The 24,242-nt window shown below is 43.2% G+C and overlaps 3 protein-coding genes and 1 long non-coding RNA gene across 6 annotated transcripts in view; 2 read left to right on the top strand and 2 right to left on the bottom strand.

Moving 5' to 3' along the window:
• The window catches only part of polk (polymerase (DNA directed) kappa), a 46,735-nt gene extending 38,413 nt beyond the window's left edge, over positions 1 to 8,322 (bottom strand). Inside the window, exons 1-4 of the mRNA XM_080433731.1 lie at positions 8,248 to 8,322; positions 3,641 to 3,832; positions 2,613 to 2,732; positions 2,047 to 2,199 (exon numbers count right to left, since the gene is read on the bottom strand). Of these exons, the coding sequence (XP_080289857.1) occupies positions 2,047 to 2,199; positions 2,613 to 2,732; positions 3,641 to 3,775 (408 nt within the window). The 5' untranslated portion in view covers positions 3,776 to 3,832; positions 8,248 to 8,322. The remainder of the gene's footprint in view (positions 1 to 2,046; positions 2,200 to 2,612; positions 2,733 to 3,640; positions 3,833 to 8,247) is intronic.
• A 1,065-nt stretch (positions 8,323 to 9,387) lies between these two features.
• On the top strand, positions 9,388 to 11,367 carry LOC308089519 (NAD kinase 2, mitochondrial-like). The gene has a single exon (XM_080434296.1). It carries the CDS (start codon positions 9,892 to 9,894, stop codon positions 11,248 to 11,250), a length of 1,359 nt encoding a protein of 452 aa, XP_080290422.1. The 5' UTR covers positions 9,388 to 9,891; the 3' UTR covers positions 11,251 to 11,367.
• A 10,477-nt stretch (positions 11,368 to 21,844) lies between these two features.
• The window catches only part of LOC308089541, an 89,710-nt gene continuing 87,312 nt past the window's right edge, over positions 21,845 to 24,242 (top strand). Inside the window, exon 1 of the long non-coding RNA XR_013933518.1 lies at positions 21,845 to 21,962. This is a non-coding gene — a long non-coding RNA (uncharacterized lncRNA). The remainder of the gene's footprint in view (positions 21,963 to 24,242) is intronic.
• The window catches only part of LOC308089529 (H-2 class II histocompatibility antigen, E-S beta chain-like), a 142,324-nt gene continuing 140,417 nt past the window's right edge, over positions 22,336 to 24,242 (bottom strand). For all 3 annotated transcript variants that reach the window (XM_080434316.1, XM_080434318.1, XM_080434317.1), the window contains 2 exons: positions 24,174 to 24,230; positions 22,336 to 22,513 (listed from right to left, as the gene is read on the bottom strand). In XM_080434316.1, the coding sequence (XP_080290442.1) occupies positions 24,193 to 24,230 (38 nt within the window). In that variant the 3' untranslated portion in view covers positions 22,336 to 22,513; positions 24,174 to 24,192. The remainder of the gene's footprint in view (positions 22,514 to 24,173; positions 24,231 to 24,242) is intronic.

Here is a 24,242-nt window from a genome sequence, read left to right as displayed (position 1 = left end):
TACATGGTAGTTAGATGTAGAACACATGATTGTTTTACATAATGTCTGGGTTTGTAGGCGTGTCTGCTAAATCCCTCTGGCGTACAAAATGACCACCATGGTAGTTAGATGTAGAACACGTTATATAAATGTTATATACATGGTAGTTAGATGTAGAACACGTTATATACATGGTAGTTAGATGTAGAACACGTTATATACATGGTAGTTAGATGTAGAACACGTTATATACATGTTATATACATGGTAGTTAGATGTAGAACACGTTATATACATGGTAGTTAGATGTAGAACACGTTATATACATGTTATATACATGGTAGTTAGATGTAGAACACGTTATATACATGGTAGTTGGATGTAGAACACGTTATATACATGGTAGTTGGATGTAGAACACGTTATATACATGGTAGTTGGATGTAGAACACGTTATATACATGGTAGTTGGATGTAGAACACGTTATATACATGGTAGTTGGATGTAGAACACGTTATATACATGGTAGTTGGATGTAGAACACGTTATATACATGGTAGTTGGATGTAGACTGTAGAACACATGATTGTTTTACATAATGTCTGGGTTTGTAGGCGTGTCTGCTAAATCCCTCTGGCGTACAAAATGACCATCCTTTCTGGTCATGGGTGGTTTGGCCGACTTTACCCACTTTAAGCGTAAACCTGAAAACCCCACCTTTTTAACTTAGCTCTTAACTAGCATCTTGTTTTGATCACTATCTAGATGTTGCTGCTGTTTCGTTGGTGTTTTAATCAGTTTAAAATTGTTGTATTGTTTTTCATCTGTATTGTATTGTACAGCACTTTGAGCTGCATCTCGATCTATGAAAAGTGCTCTATAAATAAAGCTCATATCATAAACCCTATATGGTTGACCAGAGTCCTCCAGGCAGGCCTCAGTCTGTACTCAGGTATTTTCTACTGTCATTGTGGAGAGAAATCTTTCGCAAAAAATAGCCGATCTACAAGCTTACAACGTGTCGCAGCGCGACGCGTTGCAAGCTTGTCGATCTGCTATTTTCTGCGAAAGATTTCCCCACAACATAGATGCTAGGGTTTAAGTGGTTAAAGCATACATGGGCAACTGGCGGCCTGGGGGCCTCATGTGGCCCCCACCTTCACTTAATGTGGCCCACAGGTTCATATCAGAATACTGATATATCATTAATTTCAGTTGTTATGATTCTAAACATGCAAACATGACCCGCTTTAATTACTTCAGTCTATATTACATTCCATTGTCTTTTCTATGTCCAATGTATTTGTATTTAAGTTCATACAGTATAAGAGAAACTAAATGCATTTCAAATTATATAAAAATGTAACTTTTCAGGATTCCAATTCAAAAGTAGTAAAGATAGCAGATCTATCGTCTATTTTTGCTACTTGTGTGTGACATAGAATGGGCCGACAGTATATGTAATGTGTCCCTCTGGAGTGAGTGTGGAAACATAGTGACCCTCTGCATCATCAAAATTGCATCACCCCTGGGTTAAAGGTTCTATGACATTCATTTTCACTTTTTTTATTTTCAATGTTTTATTTGGGGTTTTATGACCTCAATTACACCCAAAAAATCTGAACTTTGAACATTCAGTGGATTTTCTGTGGTCTGGGGTTTTCTGAATAATTAGGCTGAAAAGTAATCTGAGCTTGGCCCTTCGACAGTGAGGTCACAGTCGATTAATCCCGCCCACTCTCCTCCTCGCCCCTCCCCTCCCCTATCCTTTCCTTTGGGGGGGGCGGAGCAGAGGCGATGATTGACAGGCAAAATCCCTCACCAGCGACACCCGCAGGCAAAGATTTCTTTTTTCATTGCAGTTGAAAAGGCTTTAGAAATGTGAGAGAAAAACACCTGCCATGGATCACTGGAATGGAATTTTCACTTAAAACTTTTTGTACACTTTTGAAGGACCAGGACAAAGACTTTGAATGTGGTGTAAAAGTGAATGTCATTAAACCTTTAAAGGGTTTCAAACTTTAAATCATAACTGGATAAAGGTATCAGGGAGGAGCGTCGCTCACCAGCATGCTGGTGGATCCTACAGCCATGGGCTTGTCCTTCAGCTCAGGGTTGTCTCTCATCTCCACCGCGGCGTAGAAGGCGTCCATGTCCACGTGGACCATCACTCTGCTCAGGTCACGACCTCTCGCCAACGCAGCTCTCAACCTATCCACCTGATGAAAAGATTTACAGCGTGGTTCAGGAGAAAGAACACACACACACACCCACACGCACACACACACACACACACACACACACACACACACACACACACACACACACACACACACACACACACACACACACACACGTACAAGGAATACAACCATTATAAGTGACTTTGCTTTTCTAAAGTTCACACCAAGAGGCTCTGATGACAGTCATGATGAACAGACAGGTGAACAGTTACAAGAAGAGCTGCTGAGATGATGTTTGAGGAAAAGCAACGTAAGGATTCAACAGCAATTCTAGGTACCACCGAATGTTAGGCGCGTGTGTGTGTGTGTGTGTGTGTGCGTGTGTGTGTGTGTGTGTGTGTGTGTGTGTGTGTGTGTGTGTGTGTGTGTGTGTGTGTGTGTGTGTGTACCTCAGTGTGGGCTTTCTCCAGCTGTGTGTGTGTGATTGTGCCTTTTTGCTGCATCATCCTCTCAATGCGTTGGTTGACCTGCTGCTCTTTCTTCAGCTCATTCTCGTAAAACCTGGAACCCTGGGGGGGAGGGGGGGGGGAGAGAGAGAGAGAGAGAGAGAGACACTTTGTTGTTCCAATGGCTGTAACACAGGGGTCTTCAACAGGGGGTCCTCATAGTTACTGCAGGGGGATCCTATCACAAATCCTTTTGTGATAGGATTTTTCTATTTCACATTAAACCATTGCATTCCTATTTTGAGAACTTTAGCCAAAAATAGCAGATCTACAAGCTTGTAGATCGGATATTTTCGGCACTCTACACCATACCTCTGTGACGAGGGTATTGAGGGTGTAACTGCAGCTCTAGCTTATTATTTTGTCTCTCGCCAAGATTTGTCTTATTTTGACGAGCGGTCGGGAAGTGCTGGTCTGACAGCTTCCGGCCGCTTCCTTATATGGTGCTTACCGGTGGAGAACTCACTAGCAGCTCTCAGAGTGCGATACGCTCCCATGGGAGAAGACAGGTTGTTTGTAAAGCATTTATGTGAATCTTTGGGCCTCCTGGACTTCATTCCCTTTGTGACATTATGACATTATGCAGCCAGCGAGGTAACATGTATTTTCTTTTATATGTTTTATACAAGTTATGTTCTGATCGTTGTTTATTGTTTGTGTTTCTATCAGTTTTACGATGGTATATTTGAGTCAAATGTGCTTGAATAAAACCACCAGTAACCAGAAAACTACTGCCTCGTTTTTGGACCATGAAGGGAGTGACAGAGGGTTTAGTGGTGTAATGTCTGAAATACACATTAACATGAATCCAACACAAGTCTATGAAGCCATCTATGAAATCTACGATAAAGATTAATCTGCAACACAATGTTATACAGTATGTCCCTGCTACATCTTTCTCTCAGCTCAGGGGTCCTTGACCTGAAAAACATTGAGGACCCCTGTGTAACATGTAGGCCTACTATACGTACCTTTGATGCCTCCAGGATGATCTTGTTGATCTTGTCTCTGTCCAGACCCTCCATGCCAGCCTTGTTGTCGTTGAGGGCCATCCTGGACAGCAGGACGTCCCCAGAGGACCCAGAGCTGACCCTGTCCTTCTCCATGCTTCAGGTCTGACCTTCTGACCTCTCAGACTGGACCCTTCATATGGAGTCACGTCACTGCAGACCATGAGGATAGAGAGTATAATGCACAGGCCTCACTTTTCCACCGGGACACGCCCCCTCATCTAGACCAGGGGTCTTCAACAGGGGGTCCGGGACCCCTAGGGGGTCTTCAGAGTTACTACAGGGGGTCCGCCAAATCTTTGTGTGTTATGATTTTTTTTTTAACCTTGAACCACTTGAACTCTATAGCATCCCTTAGGAGAACTTTAGCCAAAAATAGCAGATCTACAAGCTCACACACTTGAACTCTATAGCATCCCTTAGGAGAACTTTACGCCTCGCAGCGTGAGGTGTTGTGAGCTTGTAGATCTGCTATTTTTGGCAAAGAGGTTTGGTGTAGAGGTAAAAAAAAGAGCAGACCAAGTCAACAAAAAACGTTTAATCTGAAACACAATTTTAAACAATATAGAGGGGGTCCCTGCTTCATCTCTCTCTCAGCTGTCTCTCTCCACTGTCCCTTGTCCCTTGTCCCTTGTCCCCTGTCACTGTCCACTGTCCACTGTCCACTGTCTCTGTCCCTGTCCTCTGTCTCTGTCTCTGTCTCTGTCCTCTGTCCCCTGTCTCTGTGTCACTGTCCTCTGTCACTGTCACTGTCCCTGTCCCCTGTCTCTGTGTCACTGTCCTCTGTCACTGTCACTGTCCCTGTCCTCTGTCTCTGTCCCTGTCCTCTGTCTCTGTCCCTGTCCTCTGTCACTGTCACTGTCACTGTCACTGTCCTCTGTCCTCTGTCTCTGTCTACTGTCCACTGTCCACTGTCACTTCCCTGTCCCTGTCCTCTGTCCCTGTCTTCTGTCCTCTGTCCCTGTCCTCTGTCCCTGTCCCTGTCCTCTGTCTCTGTCTCTGTCTCTGTCCTCTGTCCCCTGTCTCTGTGTCACTGTCCTCTGTCTCTGTCTCTGTCCTCTGTCCCCTGTCTCTGTGTCACTGTCCTCTGTCACTGTCACTGTCACTGTCCTCTGTCCTCTGTCTCTGTCTACTGTCCACTGTCACTGTCCCTGTCACTGTCTCTGTCCTCTGTCCCCTGTCTCTGTGTCACTGTCCTCTGTCCCTGTCCTCTGTCCCTGTCCTCTGTCTCTGTCCCTGTCCTCTGTCACTGTCACTGTCACTGTCCTCTGTCCTCTGTCTCTGTCTACTGTCCACTGTCACTGTCACTGTCTCTGTCCTCTGTCCCCTGTCTCTGTGTCACTGTCCTCTGTCACTGTCCTCTGTCCCTGTCCTCTGTCTCTGTCCCTGTCCTCTGTCACTGTCACTGTCACTGTCCTCTGTCCTCTGTCTCTGTCTACTGTCCACTGTCACTGTCACTGTCACTGTCCCTGTCACTGTCTCTGTCCTCTGTCCCCTGTCTCTGTGTCACTGTCCTCTGTCACTGTCCTCTGTCCCTGTCCTCTGTCCCTGTCCTCTGTCTCTGTCTCTGTCCCTGTCCTCTGTCACTGTCACTGTCACTGTCCTCTGTCCTCTGTCTCTGTCTACTGTCCACTGTCACTGTCACTGTCCCTGTCACTGTCTCTGTCCTCTGTCCCCTGTCTCTGTGTCACTGTCCTCTGTCCCTGTCCTCTGTCCCTGTCCTCTGTCTCTGTCCCTGTCCTCTGTCACTGTCACTGTCACTGTCACTGTCCTCTGTCCTCTGTCCTCTGTCTCTGTCTACTGTCTACTGTCTACTGTCTACTGTCTACTGTCCACTGTCCACTGTCCCTGTCCCTGTCCCTGTCCTCTGTCCCTGTCTTCTGTCCCTGTCTCTGTCTCTGTCCTCTGTCCTCTGTCCTCGGTCTCGGTCCTCTGTCCTCTGTCCTCTGTCTCTGTCCTCTGTCCTCTGTCCTCTGTCCTCGTCCCTGTCCTCTGTCACTGTCTCTGTCTCTGTCTCTGTCTCTGTCTCTGTCCACTGTCACCGTCCCTGTCCTCTGTCTCTGTCACTGTCTCTGTCTCTGTCTCTGTCTCTGTCCACTGTCACCGTCCCTGTCCTCTGTCTCTGTCTCTGTCTCTGTCACTGTCCACTGTCACCGTCCCTGTCCTCTGTCTCTGTCACTGTCACGGCCAGGAAGTAGTTTTTTGCCACTCAGAACATCCGGGTACGACGATGTCACGCGCATAGCCTCTATTGCAGGGGTTTTCAGGCCAAGGACCCCCTAGCTGAGAGAGAGATGAAGCAGGGACCCCCTCTATATTGTGTTTCAGATTCAACTTTTCTTTTTTTACTTGGTCTGCTCTTTTTTCCCTCCACACCAAACCTCTTTGCCAAAAATAGCTCACAACGCCTCGCAGTGCGAGGTGTTGTGAGCTTGTAGATCTGCTATTTTTGGCTTAAGTTCTCTTCAGAAAAGTGATGCTAGGGTTCAAGTGGTTAATGCAAAAAAAAAAATCATATCAAGCATAGATTCGGCAGACCCCCTGTAGTGACTCTGAGGACCCCCTAGGGGTCCCGGACCCCCTGTTGAAGACCCCTGCTCTACTGTATAATGACATTTCTTTCACTTTTCTTGCACAGAGAGAGACAACAACAACTTCTGACGACGTACCAACAGAGCTTTTACGTTCTGACTGAACTCAACTTAACACAATCAGACAGACATGGTCAGTGTGATTGTGTTGCTATGGGTGGGCAATGGTCAAAACTGTTTATCTTCTCTTGTTGTGTATGTATGTTGATTTGAAATTATTCTTCTTACTTTTATGCTGCTACAATGCACTAATAATAAAAGTAGTGTTAAACAATAAAGAACACAATTGAACCATATAATACACTCCTTAAGAATGTGTAGCCACTAGTCAGAGACTACAGTCTTCACTAAAGCTGACAATAATGTGTTTTATGACAACAAAGCTTCTTCTTCAAAACAAACCTCTGCTTTAAGTTTGGAAAACAGCTTTGACAACATGTCGTCAAAGCTGTTTATGTTTTAGCCATGGTTCACATGACGCTTGTATACAAGCGTCATGGTGCCGAGTCCCCCTGGTCTAAAGTTGTGTTCGATTTTTTCACATTGCCATCTCTCACATAAACATAAACGTTCAGATTTCAAATATAAAGTGCTTACCACCGAGCCACGGATGTTACAAGGCGATGCGGACCGCGATGAGTACCCGTATCTCCCGTATTGTTCAATAAAAAGCATTTTAATCCCATCGCCGGCCATTTTCTCCAAATGGTCTCCGATACTTTCAACCATGCGACACTAATGGTTGGGAGGTATATTGCACTCTGATACATTACAAAAAAAAAAAAAAAAAAATGGCCGGCGATGGGATTAAAATGCTTTTTATTGAACAATACGGGAGATACGGGTACTCATCGCGGTCCGCGTCGCCTTGTAACATCCGTGGCTCGGTGGTAAGCACTTTATATTTAAAATCTGAACGTTTATGTTTATGTGAGAGATGGCAATGTGAAAAAATCGAAGACAACTTTAGACCAGGGGGACTCGGCACCATGACTGTCATGGTATGACAGTCATGTTTCAGGGCTATTTATGGTTATGATCTGTTTATTTATTTTGTATCATCTTGTCATGCAACAGACTCATAATGTCACATACAAGCTTTGAAACAGACTTAGCCTTCCTTAGATCAAGACTATCCTAGGTGTATTTTATAGAGTCTGACTTTTACTTTAGTATCTACGAGTCTTAGCTCCACCCCCCCAGTTTGCCCTGCAATGTCACTAGTAAAGCCCGTATTTCTCCAAACATGTACAAATGATAAATATAAGGTGCTTAACCGCTTGTTCTAAATGTTAACTAGGTGTCCGATGTGTCTGTGTAATGTATTAGTCCATATTTCTCAATAAAAAAGTGTTTTAATCCCTTCTGTGGCCAAACGCCACCCACCACCCGTTTACTACCAGTTTACATAGAGTGTAATTCCGGCTTTTACCGGATGCGCCCCGTCACTACCGCCCATAGGGAACTTACGACAGAATCGGTCACAGACGGGATTAAAACACTTCTTTATTGAATAATATGGACTAATACATTACACAAACACTCCGGACACCTAGTTAACATTTGGGTCAAGCGGGTAAACACCTTATATTTATCATCTGTACATGTTTGGAGAAATACAGGCTTTACTGGTGACATTCCAGGGCAAACTGGGGGGGTGGAGCCAAGACTCTCGTAGATACTAAAGTAAAGATAAGACTCGATCATATAGTCTTGATCTAAGGCTAAAAATGTCTCATAATTAGCTCTAGAATGGATGTGATATTCCATACATTTCATGGAACGTCACAGCCATTCTCTGGCAAATGTAACAGCTTTGACATCAGACTCATAATGTCATGTAACAGCTTTGACAGCGGACTCATAATGTCATGTAACAGCCTGCTAACATATAGGCTAGCTTTACTCAACCGTCTTGTTTTCTGTCTAATTATTAATGGACTATGGATTATGAATAATAATAACTGAGACTCAAACCTTGTGAGACAGAATAATGTCCAGTAAATCATGTACAGAGACGCATCGTCTCCAACGGTTCCCACAAACTTTTTGAACCACCCGGCGTTGTGAGACTGACGGTTTACTGGTGTTACACCTACAATGTTGACCTATGGAATTCTGTATCTCTGTGGTTCGACGTAAAAGCAACTATAAGAAATTATTTTCTGTCCTAAAGTGTATTTTACGCAAAAGTTGTTTCTGTGAGTTGCGAAATAGTAATAATAATAATAATAATAATAATAATGATAACCTCACTTTCGTGCTCTTGTGAACGTGTAGGGTGGGTGTTATACATAACAATAATAATAACTAGATTTTTATTGTTATGTATTATTATTACATAATAATAATAATAATAATAATAATAATAATAATAAATATGATTATTATTAGTAGTAGTAGCAGTGGTGGAAAAAGTACTCAAATTATTTACTTAAGTAAAAGTACCAATACTGCAATATAAAAATACTCTGTTACAAGTAAAAGTCCAGAATTAAAAAATTACTTGAGTAAAAGTACAAAAGTATTGGCATCAAAATGTAAATGTAAATGTACCAAAATTAAAAGTACTAAATATTTGAAAATAGCCGATCTACAAGCTCACAACGCGTCGCGATGCGACGCGTTGTGAGCTTGTCGATCTGCTATTTTCAAATAGCCTATGTATAAAATGAGGCTAAAGTGGTTAATGTATGTTTCATTATATCATAATTTATATCTGAAAAGTAACTAGTAACTAAAGTTTTCAAATAATTGTAGTGGAGTAAAAGTACAATATTTGCCTCTGAGATGTAGTGGAGTAGAAGTAAAAGTATTGGAAATTGGAAATACTCAAGTAAAGTACAAATACCTCAAAATTGTACTTAAGTACAGTACTTAAGTAAATGTACTTAGTTACTTTACACCACTTAGTAGTAGTAGTAGTAGCATGTATAATTGTTACAAACCAACTCAGCGAGATCCATTGAGTCACCATCGTCAATAGGTCACCATTGTCCGTGTAACACCTATCGTATTTACGTTTCGCCTGTGTGTGCGTGCGCGGGATGATGACGTCACCACCGGAACGCCGTGAGCGTGACGCCGTGTTGTTTGCGGATGTGATGTTTCTGGTTTAGATGAGGACGGAGTTGAACCTCCTTCTGGAAAGTCACCGAAAACTACTTTTGTTTGTTGACGGAAAAAAACCCTGGAAACTTCTCCCGTTTTGTTTCGGGTTTCCTCTTTTCCTCTCTCTGTCCTCAGACACCCTTCATGACCTCCATGGAGGGAACGGAAGCTTCGCGGCGCGCAGACACTTAGATGAACGACGGGCTGTAAAACACGGACAGCTGGACAGAGGAGCTGCTATCACAGGAGCTAAAATTAGCCCCAGACCCTCTATGGGGGTCTAATATAACCTTCTGTAAACAACCAGCCACGTCCGTTCCTATATTAACCAGCGGCGCTAATACAAAGGAATAGAAAATACCGGAGACTCTGGTTGTGTTTTACAGCGAATGTAGGACTGAACTGCTATTAAGTCGACAGCAGCCTCGTTGCATGTGACTCTTATATGTGAGTTTTGTTGGATCGATACGAACACAATCTACGCGTCGATTGTTATTATCGTCCCCGAGAATGAGTCGTCGTCGGGCGCTGGACCTGATGTGCCTCGGTAGCCGAGCCGCCCCGCCGCTGCTGCTGCTGAGCCCGCGTCTTCATCAGCATCATCATCGGACCGCGGCGGCGGCGGCGCTGCCGCTGCTGCTACAGCGGCGCCACGTCGTCACCACGCCGCAGCCGGACGCCGCCACCTCCGGGGGGTTCAAGCCGGAGAGGGTGGCGGTGGTGACCAAGACCACCAGGTACGAGTTCGAGCTGCAGCGCTACCGCTACGCCGGCCTCTCCGAGGAGGACCTGAAGACGCTGCTGGCCATGAAGGGCTCCAGCTACAGCGGGCTGCTGGAGAGACACAACGTCCACACCCGGAACGTGGGCCACGTGGTGGAGACGCTGCGCCGGGAGGGCGTGGAGGTGCGCGTGGTCAAGCGGGGCGAGTACGACCAGGAGACGGTGGCGTGGGCGGACGCCATCGTGTCGGCCGGCGGGGACGGCACCATGCTGCTGGTGGCCGGGAAGGTGTTCGGCAGGGACAAGCCGGTCATCGGCGTCAACACGGACCCGGAGAAGTCGGAGGGGCACCTGTGCCTGCCCGTGCGCTACACGCACGCCTTCCCCGAGGCCCTGCGGAAGCTGCGGCGCGGCGAGTTCCGCTGGCTGTGGCGCCAGAGGAGCCGGCTCTACCTGGAGGGCACGGGCATCAACCCCACGCCGGTGGACCTGCACGAGATGCAGCTGAGCCTGGAGCAGCACGGCCAGGCGCACCGCCTCACCAAGATGAACCGGCAGTACTTCGCGGCCGCGGCGGGGAGCGCGCCGCGGACCCTCCGCCCCGCCGAGCCCAACCTGCTGCCCGTCAGGAGCCTGAACGAGATCTTCATCGGCGAGTCGCTGTCCTCCAAGGCGTCCTACTACGAGATCTCGGTGGACGACGGGCCGTGGGAGAAGCAGAAGAGCTCGGGGCTGAGCGTGTCGACGGGCACGGGCTCCAAGGCCTGGTCCTACAACATCAACAAGCTGGGGGAGCAGACGGTGGAGGACGTCCTGAGGCTGGGGAGGTCGCTGCGACCTCCGCAAGACGACGTCCCGCTGGACGGGGAGTTCGTGGAGCGCGTCACCGACCGCTACAACGAGTCGCTGGTCTTCAGCCCGGAGGACCGGCGGCTGTTCTTCAGCGTGCGCGAGCCCATCGTGAACCGCGTGTTCTCCAACAGCTGCCAGAGGGGCTTCGCCCGCCAGGTGTGCGTGCGCTCCCGGTGCTGGGACGCCTGCATGGTGGTGGACAGCGGCACCTCGTTCGAGTTCAACGACGGCGCCGTCGCCACCATCAGGATGAGCGAGGAGGACGCGCTCAGGACGGTGCTGCTGGACCTGTGAGAGCGCCCCCTACCTGTACCCTGCCTGTCGTTGTCGTGCACTACTAGTGTCCTTAACCCATTAAGACCTGAGGCCGCTTCTAAACATTTTCTAAATCCTAACAGTTTTTCGGAAAAAAAAGGTAAAAAAAAAAATGTCACGATTTTTCAAAAATAGCAGATCTACAAGCTCGTAGCGCGGCACTCGGTGCCGCGCTATGAGCTTGTATATCTGCTATTTTTGAATAGCCTAAAGAAATCTAAAAGTGACACAGATGCGTTCCAGGTATTAATGGGTGAACCCAAGCCAACCCTCTCTAGACTTAGTCAAACCGGACCTGAAGTTGTTCCTGTACTTGGGACCGCTTTTTTTTTCCACCTCTAAAACCAAATCTCTTTGCCCTAAAAATACCCAAATCTACAAGGCGACGCGTTGAGCTTGTAGATCTGCTATTTTTGAAAAATCGTGAAAAATCTGTGTAAATCTTTGAATATATATATTTTTTTAAGCAAACATTTGTAACTCAAATCTTTGCTTCTGGGGGGATTCTACAAATGTCTTCTAAATCCTAATTTAAAAAAATTTAAGTTGCTATAATCAGTTGTTCTCAAACCTTTTCATGTCAAGGACCACACAGAATGATATGTATTTGGCCGCGGACCCCCATCTCAAACTATTTTGTTCCAGGGACCCCCCCCCCCCCCCCCAGAAGAGTTAAAAAATGTCCGCTTTAAAAACATTTTCACGACTTTTCCAAAAATAGCAGATCTACAAGCTATTTTTTCAAAATAGTATAAAATGGCATTAAAAGTTTAGGCATACAGGGTAAAGGCAAGATAGGGCCCCAAACCTCTTTGCCAAAAAGAACCGATCTACAAGCTCACAAGAAATGTGTCGCCTTGCGACGCATTGTGAGCTTGTAGATCTGCTATTTTTTGGCTAATGGTTCCTGTACTTTCTTTTTCCCTCTCTACACTGAATCTGTTCACCCAAAACAGCCTCACAACATGTCACATTTGTGACGCGTTGTGAGCTTGTAGGTCTGGTTATTTTTGCAGAGTGTTTTTGCCACCAGAATAGGGACATGAGGGTTGAAGTAGTTAAAGGTGCAGTAAAGTGATATTCTTTTGTTATAATAAAGTGTAAATTAGCTCTATATTGTGATAGTAATCATTGCTAGTATAGAGTGTGTGTTAAGGACAACCAAGGTTTATATTTTAGCTGTCGGTCCTGTAGGTCCTGTGGTCTTTGATGGTCAGATGTGAGTTATTGAGGGCTAGAAGAGCTACTGTAAATAATAAGAAAGAAAACACTGGGTTATTGTGTAAAAAAAATACATATTTAGCCACCAGACAGAATGCCCCCGCCCACTGTAAAAAAAAAATGAAATTAGCTAAAAGCAGTACAATTTTAACACTCATCTTTTATTTACTTTAATTACAATCTAAAACATAAACCTTGGTTATAAAAAAACAAAGTTGTCCTTTAACAGTACGGGTCTAACTGTCTCTCCAGGTCTTTAGTAAACATAAAATACATGTTCAGGTCAGGAGAGAGAACTCGTATTTCTATATATTATATTTCTTTTTTTTTTTTTTTTTAAAGGAAGAAAAATAAATCACTTGCACTGCCTTTAAGAGGGTTTGGGAGAGCTTGGGGATGAACTCATGATGCTTTGAAACATGTTTTATCCCCATGTTTAACACTAGGCTAACGCTATGCTACATGCCTTCTTTTGCTTTAGAAATGTATTTTGAAAAAAAAAGATAATTGTTTTCCTTTTCATGCTTTTTAAATTAAATGCATCCCTGGATTGGGAAGGGATCGTGTAAATATTGTTGTGAATTTTGCCTATTTGCTGTTTGCCAAATCCAACGAGTATTATTATTATTTTCATGATTTTTTTTTTCTTCGCTGTTTAAATTCATCCCAACGTTTTACATGAGCAAACCCATAGCTGGAGTGGTCAAACCCATAGCTGTTAAACCCATAGCTGGAGCCGTCGTCCATGTTAAACCCATAGCTGGAGCGATCACCCATCGTTGTGCCTTCCTGGCTTCCATCATGGTCCTTTATGCCACTTTAAGGTTCTCAAACATGTTCATGTCAAGGACCCCGAATGTATTTGTCTGCGGACCCCTATCTGAGAATATTTGTGCCAGGGACCCCCATAGAAGATATGTGTTGTTCAAATATTTCTAATTTCTAAAATATTCCTAATTTTGCTAATCTTTACCGGATTATTATTATTATTTAAAGTCCTTAAACTGAGTTTGATGCTATATTAACACATTTTGCTGGGGACCCCCTGGGAACCCCTTCAAGGACCCCTGGGGGTCCCCTGACCCCACTTTGAGAACCACTGGTTTTATGTTACATAATTATGACCAGGCTTTGGATAAACTGTTACGTGTGATTACCCACTGTGTGTCATACTGCCCCCTGCTGGTCCACATGGACCCTGACGGTAGTAGTTCTCACACTGTTTCATCTCAAGGACCCCTAAAGCCTAAACTGACACATATTACCCATTTAAACACATACGCCAGGGACCCCTACAAGAGAAGATTCTTTACAGCTACAGCAGTGATTCAAGGACCCCCCAGTTTGATATGCATTAGACCACTGACCCCCATTAATACCATTTTGATCATTGAGAACTACTGGTTCTGGGAGAGAGGAAGAGTAATTCTTGGTAGAACGATTTTTGGAAAAGTCGTGAAAATGGACGACATCGTCCATGAGGAAATGTTTTTTTATGACATCGGTGTCGGCAGCCAATCTGTCTTGATTTTTAACCACTTCAGACCTGGCATTTTGGTAATTTCATTAAAACATTCATCTATAAGCTCACAGTGTGTCACAATGTGAGGTGTTGTCAGCTCACAGAGTGGCTCATTTGGAAAAAGTTTCAAATAACAGAAGCTTTGACTTGATTTATTTTTGAAAATCTAATAAAATCAAAGTGTTTGAAATTGATTAGAATTGATAAGTTTGTTTGCACCTTTTTGACAAAATGTGGGTCATAAACATGGGTAAGGGGTGAGTCTAGAACTCTCCTGAATGGCGATCGGTCGTGGTATATTTGTTTGTAAATTTCAGTACATTTCACGGTTTGGTTTTAACCACTTAAACCCCAGTATCCGTATTCTGGGAAAACCTTCGCAGGAAAATAGCAGATCGACAAGCTGTGAGCTTGTAGATCTGCTATTTTCAGTGAAGATATGTTAATGTCGAGCGTAAACATGAAGGTCACTAGTATGGATCCCTGAGGGACGTCTGGGTTAAAGTGGTTAAGCTCCTCCCCCTGGTAGAATAGTAACTTTACGGAGCTGATGACGATGAAGATGGTGTGTTGCCGTGGTGATGAAGATGGTGTGTTGTCATGGTGATGAAGATGGTGTGTTGTCATGGTGATGAAGATGGTGTGTTGTCATGGTGATGAAGATGGTGTGTTGTCGTGGTGATGAAGATGGTGTGTTGTCATGGTGATGAAGATGGTGTGTTGTCATGGTGATGCACATTGCTGCTCAGGGGAAATGTGATTTAGAAGATGATGTGGGGTTTTTAATCAATGATTGATATGATCATGATGTCACGGTGCCAATTAGATCTGTAAATGAATGTGGATGGTGAATAAATTAGATCTGTAAATGAATGTGGATGGTGAATAAATTAGATCTGTAAATGAATGTGGATGGTGAATAAATAGGGTTGGGATCAGGAAGTGGAGGAACCAAATGTTTTCGTACTCTCAGGAACCTATTTTGCACGTTTTAACTACCAGGTCTTATCTGACTTAACTTAACCCATTAAGACCAGGAACGCATCTCTGTGTCATTTTAAGATTTCTTTGGCTATTAAAAAAAAAAGCTTGTAGATCTGTTCTTTTTGAAAAATCGTGAAAATGTTTGAAAATCTGTGAATACTACAAATGTCTTCTAAATCCTAATAGTTTTTTGAAAAGAAAACGTATGTTGCTATAATATCAGTGTTTCTTAAAAAAAAATAAGCAAGGACCCCCAAAATGATATGAATTTGGCCACTGACCCCCATATCAAAATATGTTGTTCCAGGGACCCCCCAGAAGCAAAGATTTGAGTTAAAAATGTTCGCTTTAAAAAATATATATATATTCAATGATTTGCACACATTTTCGCGATGTTTCAAGAATAGCAGATCTACAAGCTCATAGCGCGGCACTCGGTGCCGCTCGGTGCCGCTATGCCCAATGCTGATTGGCCAATCAAAATAGTGAAACAGCATTGGCCACGCCTCCAGGTCTTAACCCATTAAGACCTGGAACGCATCTGTGTCACTTTTTGATTTGAGCTAAAAAGCATTATTTTACGCTTTGGCTATTCAAAAATAGCAGATCTACAAGCTCGGCTACGAGCTTGTAGATCTGCTGTTTTTGAAAAATCGTGAAAATGTGTGCAAATCTTTGAATACATATATTTTTAAAGCGAACATTTTTAACTCAAATCTTTGCTTCTGGGACCCCCTGGAACAACAGATTGTGAGATGGGGGTCCGCGGCCAAATACATATAATTTTGGGGGTCCTTGACATGAAACAGATTGAGCATCACTGATATAGAAACAGGTTTTTCAGAATACTGGTGGGATTTAGGAGACATTAGTATCGGCTTCAGGTCTTAATGAGGGTCTTAAGTTAATTACAAAAATAGGGCCCTCAGAGTTACAGACCTGTAAGGGTCTATTTGGGACCCCCTCAGTTAACCCAGAGTTACAGACCTGTAAGGGTCTATTTGGGACCCCCTCAGTTAACCCAGAGTTACAGACCTGTAAGGGTCTATTTGGGACCCCCTCAGTTAACCCAGAGAGAACCACAACAATAACATGTATGCAGGACAAAACTATAAAGATTTAGTTTATTTTTTACATAGGAATAGTTAAAGGGAACCGTTAAGGAATGGAACCGTTAAGAAGGAACCGTTAAGGAACCAGAATGGTTAAAATGCTGAAGGTTCCAACCCTGGTGGCCGTTTGTGAAGATATTAGTAGAAGAACATAAATAACTCTGAATAAGCCAATGTGTTCCACACTGTAACCAATCAAAACGTGTCTGTCATTGTAATTATACCAGAGCGCTGCATAACACAACTGCATCACATTCATACTTCTACTTTAGATTGATTTTCACTTTCAGCTCTAATATTAACCCTTACTTTGCTGTGATGTTTGTGTGAAGCTAGCCAACAGCCAACCAGTCACTGTATGTTTGTGTAAAAACACAGGCCAATAAAATGGATTCTGATTACCTTTTTTCACCCTTCTTTTTCTTTCTTTTTTTGTTTTTAACAATTCTTGTGTGATATAAAATAAGTTGACAAATTAAATGAGCTGCTCTTGAAAAACATTAAAGCTCCATTTCTGAAAGAGTGATTTAGTCCCTATAGGTCTGTGGCCAAAATAATCATATTTGAACTGGGGACCGGTTGAGGCATTACATTTAGTTTTTTACTGATTGATTGATTGACTGATTGATAGTTTTATTTTGAACACAAGATACAAGACAAAAACAAAACAAAACATAAAACTAGAAAAAGTGAAATCAAATTTCAGAATTTGCGTGAAATTTGGATAAAATCGGAAGGAGTAATATAAAGAAATATGTTTTACATAAGTTGGCCTCCTGGTGGCGCTATAAAAGGCAGAAGTGAAAAATGCAGGGCAAAGGTTTTTCCTTGACCTTTAGGGAGTGCGCATACAGAGTTTTACACAGATCAGTGCAGTAGTTATAGGTAAAAACACAAAAAGGCCATAGCGCCACCATGAGGCTGATTTGAAAATGTTCATGTGGCATTTCTTCCTCGGCCTAATGGGAATGTGCGTGCAAAATGTTATGGAAATTGCATGCTGTGTTCATGATTTGAGGCATTTTGTTCAAAACGGAGCACTCCTACAAACTTTGGAAGCCATTTTTATGGAATATGAAAAATCTGAAAGAGTCTTTTGTTTAATGACTATAGAGATGCTGTGTACCGATTTGCATGATTTTTGGGCAAAATCTGTAGGAGTACTGTCAAAAAATATCTTTTGCACAAAGCGGCCTCCTGGTGGCGCTATAACAGGCCTATGTGATAAATGTGGGGCAGAGGTTCTGCTCTGGCATCCAGGGAGTGTGTGTGCACAGTTTGGCTGCGATCAAGCCAACGGTGCCGGAGATTACCTGTACACAAAATGACAGAATGACACACAGACGGACACACACACACACACACACACAGACGGACGGACAGGGGGTAAAACATACTCTCTCGCCATGCCTTTCGGCCTGGCGGAGACAATAAACATAATACAAAACAGCGCGGCTAGGATCCTGATGAGAGTGCGTAAACATGAACACATCACACCCATCCTCCATTCACTCCACTGGCTTCCCGTCTGCTTCAGAACCCAATACAAGGTATCCCTTCTGACACATCAGTGTATCCACGGCAACGCTCCTTCCTACCTCAAGGAATTAGTCCCCCTACAACCCTCAACCCGCAACACCCGCTCTTCAAACACATACCTCCTCAAAACCCACAAGGCAAAGCTTCGTACCATGGGCGACCGGGCTTTCTGCTCGGCCGCCCCCGAACTGTGGAACGCCCTCCCTGAGAGCTCCACAGTCAGTTGAAATAACATGTTGTACTCTGGGGTTTGACTCGGTTCCACACATAAATATTGTGAAAATAGATGAACTAAGAACTAAACTAAGTGAGGCGTTGTGAGCTTGTAGATCGGCTATTTTCCACAATGTTTGCCTCTTTCTTAGGTAATATTTGGCCAATTTGGAATTAAAAAGATCTTAAAAGTCCTTTGTACATTGTAACGTTATAAATGCACAGACACCCTGTATACACTTATACTGTATGTGGGTTTGTTTACTGTTGAGAGAGAAAACAATGTTGTACATTAAGATAATCATCTGGGGACCCAGTCTAGATATAAACATCTCATCTGAGCTTTGAATGTTGTTATTTATGGTTAATTAACAACTTGTACTTAGTTCAATGTTTAGCACTTGTTTAGATCAGGGGTTCTCAAGCTGTGGTTCTCAAAGTAATCAACAAACTACACTATAAAAACTGCTCAAACATTGGCCAAATTGTCAAATCATATAAGGAGGCAAAAATTGTGAAAATAGCAGATCTACAAGCTCACAAGGCGAGGCGTTGTGAATTTTGTATCTAGAGTCAAACCCAATGTAATGCCTTATCTCCTACATTCCAAGTGCTTATCAGGGTGGGGGGTACCCAGTTCAAATATGATTATTTTGGGGGGTCACGGCCTGAAAATGTTGAGAACCACTTGTTTAGATGGTATAAAGTTACAACAAGAACATCAGTGTCCAACAGGTTATGGGGAAATATATCTATAGCCTAACCTAACAATTTAAACATTTTTTATAAGCATAGTTGTGTGTGTGTGTGTGTGTGTGTGTGTGTGTGTGTGTGTGTGTGTGTGTGTGTGTGTGTGTGTGTGTGTGTGTGTGTGTGTGTGTGTGTGTGTGTGTGTGTGTGTGTGTGTGTGTGTGTGCTTGCCCCAGTGACGTCACAATGGTCAAAACCCATTATGAAAATAAATGTCTCAGCCAAACACTGATCAGTGATCCACTCCCATTACCACCCTGGAATAATAGCCTGCAACCAGCACAACCTGAAAACTTTCCTAACACCACCCACTTTTCACTTGAAGCAGAGTCTGTTTTGCACAGCCTACCAAATGACAGGGCTAGTGGCATAGATGGGGTAACTTATGAAAGCCTTAAGACCGCACAGTCATGTGAAAAAATTAAATCTATTTTCAATGTCTGCCTGGACAATAAGAGAGTGCCTGAGTCCTGGAAAGGAGCCATGATTCACCGTATCCCAAAAAAAGACAATGTACCTGATGATCCATCAACATGGAGGGACATTTCTCTGCTCCCCACCATCTACAAAGTGTTCATGAAATGTATCCTGTCTCGTGTGCTTCCCTGGCTGATAGACAATAACACCTTGTCATCAAAACAGAAGGCATACATCAACAGACAAGGGATGAATTAACATGTATTTTGTCTTAAAACTGGGATAGATGATTTTAAACATGAGTCTTGCAAATTCTATTCTGTCTTCCTGGACTTTCGCGATGCTTTTGGTACTCTGACCCATAATGTCATGATAAATTCCCTAGAGAAAATACAACTACCTCAGGTGTTTATCGACATTATTAAGGATGTGTATGAAACATCATACATACAGGTAATATGTGGAAAACAACTCACAGACCCAATTCCTCTCCAGGTAGGCATTAAAACAGGCTGCCCATGGAGTGCCATTAACTTTGTTCTTGCCATCAATGAGTGGATATAGTGGTTGTGTGATTGTGCCCCACCAAATGTGTTTTCCCCAATTGATTGATGCTTCACCGCTGCCACTGCTAATGAAGTTGGAGGCTATCAGGCAGGTTGCCCTGTCCAGAATTCAACATTTCTTCTCCAACGTTCACCTAGCATGCAAAACACTTAGTGAACTAAACGCCAAAATAGTTCATTTTGTTAGGAAGTGGTTTGGACTTAACACCCACTCCACCAGAGACATTATTTTCCAGTCCAAACAGGGGGGTGGGTTTGGCGTCCCAAATGTGGAGTGGATATATAATGCCACAAGGCTGGCTCACCTGCTAAGCATGCTAAACAGTGTTGACAAGACAAGTCAGGGAACTTGCTAGATCGTCTCTGTTTCTAGATATGAAACGGCAAAAAGTGCCCCTGGCAAGAGGGCGGGCCAAGTTTCCTGGGGTTCAAAAGAAAGCCCAACCTTAAAATGGACTCACATGCTACTGGGTTTGGGGTGTCGTCAGATTGGCCTGACCTCAATGACCTCTGTGTGAGAACCGGAGTATCCCTACACTGGGTCCGACCGGACTCAGACACTGTAGCAGTCTCTGAGGACATTATTACCAACTGTAGGATCTCAGTAAGGGCTACTGTTATTGATAAAGAACATCATTTATCACCAGTTAATGCACGGAGGTACCTTGTAATGTTACAACAGCAGAACCAACAACAACACTGGACTGGTTTAAAACTACAAGGAAAGCTAGCTTGCCTTCCTACTGCAGATCACACCGTCTCTCATACAATATTCAAACATTATGCAGTTGATGAGGATATAATCACCTTTACAGTCAAAGCCAGATTACAGGTCCTCCCAACCAGACTCAATCTTTCTCTGTGGTTCCCTATTATATTATATTATATTATGTTTCCTCCTCATTGTCTGCACCATGACCACACTCCACTTATTGAAACTCTGTCACATATTCTGAACGGCAGCCATGTATATAAGGGAATGTACATTGCTAGGCATGACAGAATTGTTGACCTATTAGCTAAGGACATAAGTTCATATGTTTCATCATCTGCCAAAATGTATAAGCACTCTTTTGTTTCAACTGCCATGTTCATGCGCAATAATGAAAATGTTGCCTTTTCAGATGTCACAGCTAATACACCAGATGTTGATGTTGTTGATGAGGACGAGGACAGTAGAGAAGTGACCATTTTGGAAGTGGCATGTACATTTGATCACAGCCTGGAAGAGGCATTCCTTACCAAGGTGCTTAAGTACCAACGTCTTAAGGATGCTATCATGCAGCTTGGTTACAAATGTAAACTGCTTGTGTTCATATTTGGAAGCCTCGGTAATGTCCATAAATCAGTTGTGAGAGACCTGCAGATTGCAGGAATGCCCAAGCCAAAAGCTAAGGCATTGGCAAAATTCTGTTCAATGTCTGTGATAATTGGCAGTCGCCATATATGGAGGAGGAGATCTATCTATCTATCTATCTATCTATCTATCTATCTATCTATCTATCTATCTATCTATCTATCTATCTATCTATCTATCTATCTATCTATCTATCTATCCATCTATCTATCTATCTATCTATCTATCTATCTATCTATCTATCTATCTATCCATCTATCCATCTATCTATCTATCTATCTATATACCAATTATGTGTTTACCAACATTGAGACTAAACGCACAGGTGAACAAATAGTTTCAGGGTTTCTCTGGTTTCAGTTCATTAAACCTCCTCCTGTGTGTTGGCTAGTGAGGCGCTCTGTCTGTCTGTCTGTCTGTCTGTCTGTCTGTCTGTCTGTCTGTCTGTCTGTCTGCCTGTCTGCCTGTCTGTCTGCCTGTCTGTCTGTCTGTCTGTCTGTCTGTCTGCCTTTCTGTCTGTCTGTCTGTCTGTCTGTCTGTCTGTCCGTCCGTCTGTCTGTCTGTCTGTTACGGTATACCTAGAGCTTTTTCACTATTTGGAAATGTTTCCCTATTTCCATGGGAACCCCTGTATGTTTTATGTCATTCAAGTATGTTTTAATGGTATTAAATATCTTGTCAGCATAAAGGCCCTGTAAAGGCAGCCCAACAACAAATAATGTCCAGTGAGGGATGTGATGTGAAGCTTTTCCAACGCGTGGTGTTGACAGTAACTCAGGTCTTCTCTATGAGTGCATTTAAAATGTTTATTTTGAAGCAGGATGATAACAGCATAAACAAAGCCGAGTGTTTAACGGATAACTAAACAACTAACTGTGATGAGAAAATAAACCCAAAATAACTCAAAACAAACTGAAAACAAACGGAAACACACACGGTTGAAAAACTGTATGGTTTCCCTCTGTGATTCCCAATCCCTAATGCTGTGCACCTGTGACACCCCCAAATAGGCTGTGCCCCCAAATAGGCTGTACCCCCAGATTGGCTGAAGCCCCGCCTACTGTATGCCCAGGTCAATCAGTAATGTCACAGCACCTTCACAATATCACAGCAACTTCATACACCTAGTAAACTACAATCACATTGGCTGCAACAGGCCCTTCAACAGTGTTCAAATATCTCAGGACAGACTAACAGCTGCAGCAGCCAGAAAAAAAACATAAAATACAAACAAAACAAAACAAAATAAAACATGACAAAAGAAGAACACAAAAAACTCAAAAAACACAAACCAGGTAGGCGGTCATAACAGGAAGCCCTGTCAGGCATTCACGTCTATTACATTTTAATAGTTGTCCACTTGTTTAAAGGACACGTTTGTGAAAAAGGTTGACGATGTCATCATCGTGCTGCTGTTATGATTATTTAAAAGGTTGATGATGTCATCATTGTGCTGCTGTTATGACTATTTAAAAGCTGAATGAACACACATGTATTGCCTCCTCTCTCCACCAGGGGGCAGCGATGACTCTCTGCTTCTCTGAAAACACACCCAGGTGTTCTGTGAAAAGACAATAAACCAATAAGAATCAGAATGTATTAACTGTGTGAACATGTTAACACTTTAGAATAACCTTCCCTTATAATAATCACTGCCCAGTCACTGTAAATGAATCATTTCTAAAGTATTAGTTTATGTATTATTCATAACTTGTTAAATGTGTGGTAGTATTTAATGATTTAAAACTATGCTAGTATAAATAGTTAATAGATCATGAACAAGTTATTAGTAAACTACTTACAAACATAACCTCCCATCAACCTCCCTGCAACTACAGTAACCATCAAAGTAGAAACAACTCAGTCCATTCAAACAACATTTGACCAATACTTTGTCAATAGTGTATCTTAGTAGGAAGGTGGTGCTCCGGCATCTGCCATCAGACCGCTGGAGCTTGTTCAGAAAGCTGCGGCTCGTCTGGTGTTCAACCGCCCCAACTTCTCCCACACGACTATCCTTCTCCGTTCTCTACACTGGCTCCCCGTAGCGGCTCGCATCCAGTTTAAAACCCTGGTGCTAGCCTATAGGGCAGTGAAAGGAACAGCTCCTTCTTACCTCCAGGCTATGGTCGATGCTTACACCCCTGCCCGACCACTACGGTCTGCCACCTCGGGGCGACTGATTGCCTCGTCACTCAAGGGTCCTTCTGGCCGATCTACACGGTCACAACTTTTTTCTGTTCTGGCCCCACAGTGGTGGAATGGACTCCCCACTGATGTCAGGACAGCAGAGTCACTGCCCATCTTTCACGGTAGGCTGAAAACCCACCTCTTCAGGAAACACTAGCCTTCCTCTTCGCCTTGCCTGCTTGTTGTTAACTAGTTGTACAAACTCTTGTTTTATTGTTGTATTGTTTTATTGGATCTTGTTTAGTCGATACACTTATTTGTTTTAGCCCTTGCTCATTTGGATTCTCCTATTTGTCTCATCTGTTTAAGAAACTAGGTAGCTGATATATTGCACTTTTGCCTTAGCGCTAGGTATACTCTTAGTTGCTTGTTTTAGCAGAAAATGCACTTAGGACTTCTGGTGATTAGTAGTTTCGTTCCCTACCTATATGTTGAATGCACTCATTGTAAGTCGCTTTGGATAAAAGCGTCTGCTAAATGACTGAAATCTAATGTAATGTTATGTAATGGAAGGGCAGCTCAGTTGGTAGAACACTCTCCTTTGGACCACAAGGTTCTGTCTTTGATCCTGCTAGTGATGGAATGATCAGTGTTTTCAATGTACTGAATCATTGGGCTCAGTTCACTGAAATGTTGTGTTCAGCTAAAATGGATCGCTCATGAAAGCCAAAATGTGTTGTTTCAAATGAGATCCCCACGTACTCAATTCATGGAGACATCAATCCTCATGGTCCAAACTACACAGTTTACCAAGAGGACCCCCCCCCCCCCCCTATCTGACCACATTGTCATCAGTGTTGTCTGATACAAAAAATAATTTGATTATTACATTTGATTATTAGGTTCATTATTATAAGAAAGGAAGCAGAAGACACATGATAATGTGAATTCACACGACCGGGATGGTTTACCAGGCTAGTTGTTTCACTTCTTGCACAAGCATGTTGTTTTGTGTATTTCTTATAGTTTTATACACTTTTATACATAAAACAAAAAAACAAAGTTTAGTAAAAAATAAAGAGGAAGTGAACCTGGGTGTGTGGGAGGAGTCTAAAGATCGTCATTGGTTGTCGGCACTAGAATACGACCTGATAGAAGAA

The sequence above is a fragment of the Gymnoscopelus braueri genome (assembly GCF_963280865.1).
Source record: "Gymnoscopelus braueri genome assembly, chromosome: 7".
In the NCBI taxonomy this organism is placed as follows: Eukaryota; Metazoa; Chordata; class Actinopteri; order Myctophiformes; family Myctophidae; genus Gymnoscopelus; species Gymnoscopelus braueri.
The sequence above is the reverse complement of the archived record's forward strand: the minus strand, read 5'-3'. Positions and strand labels throughout refer to the sequence as shown.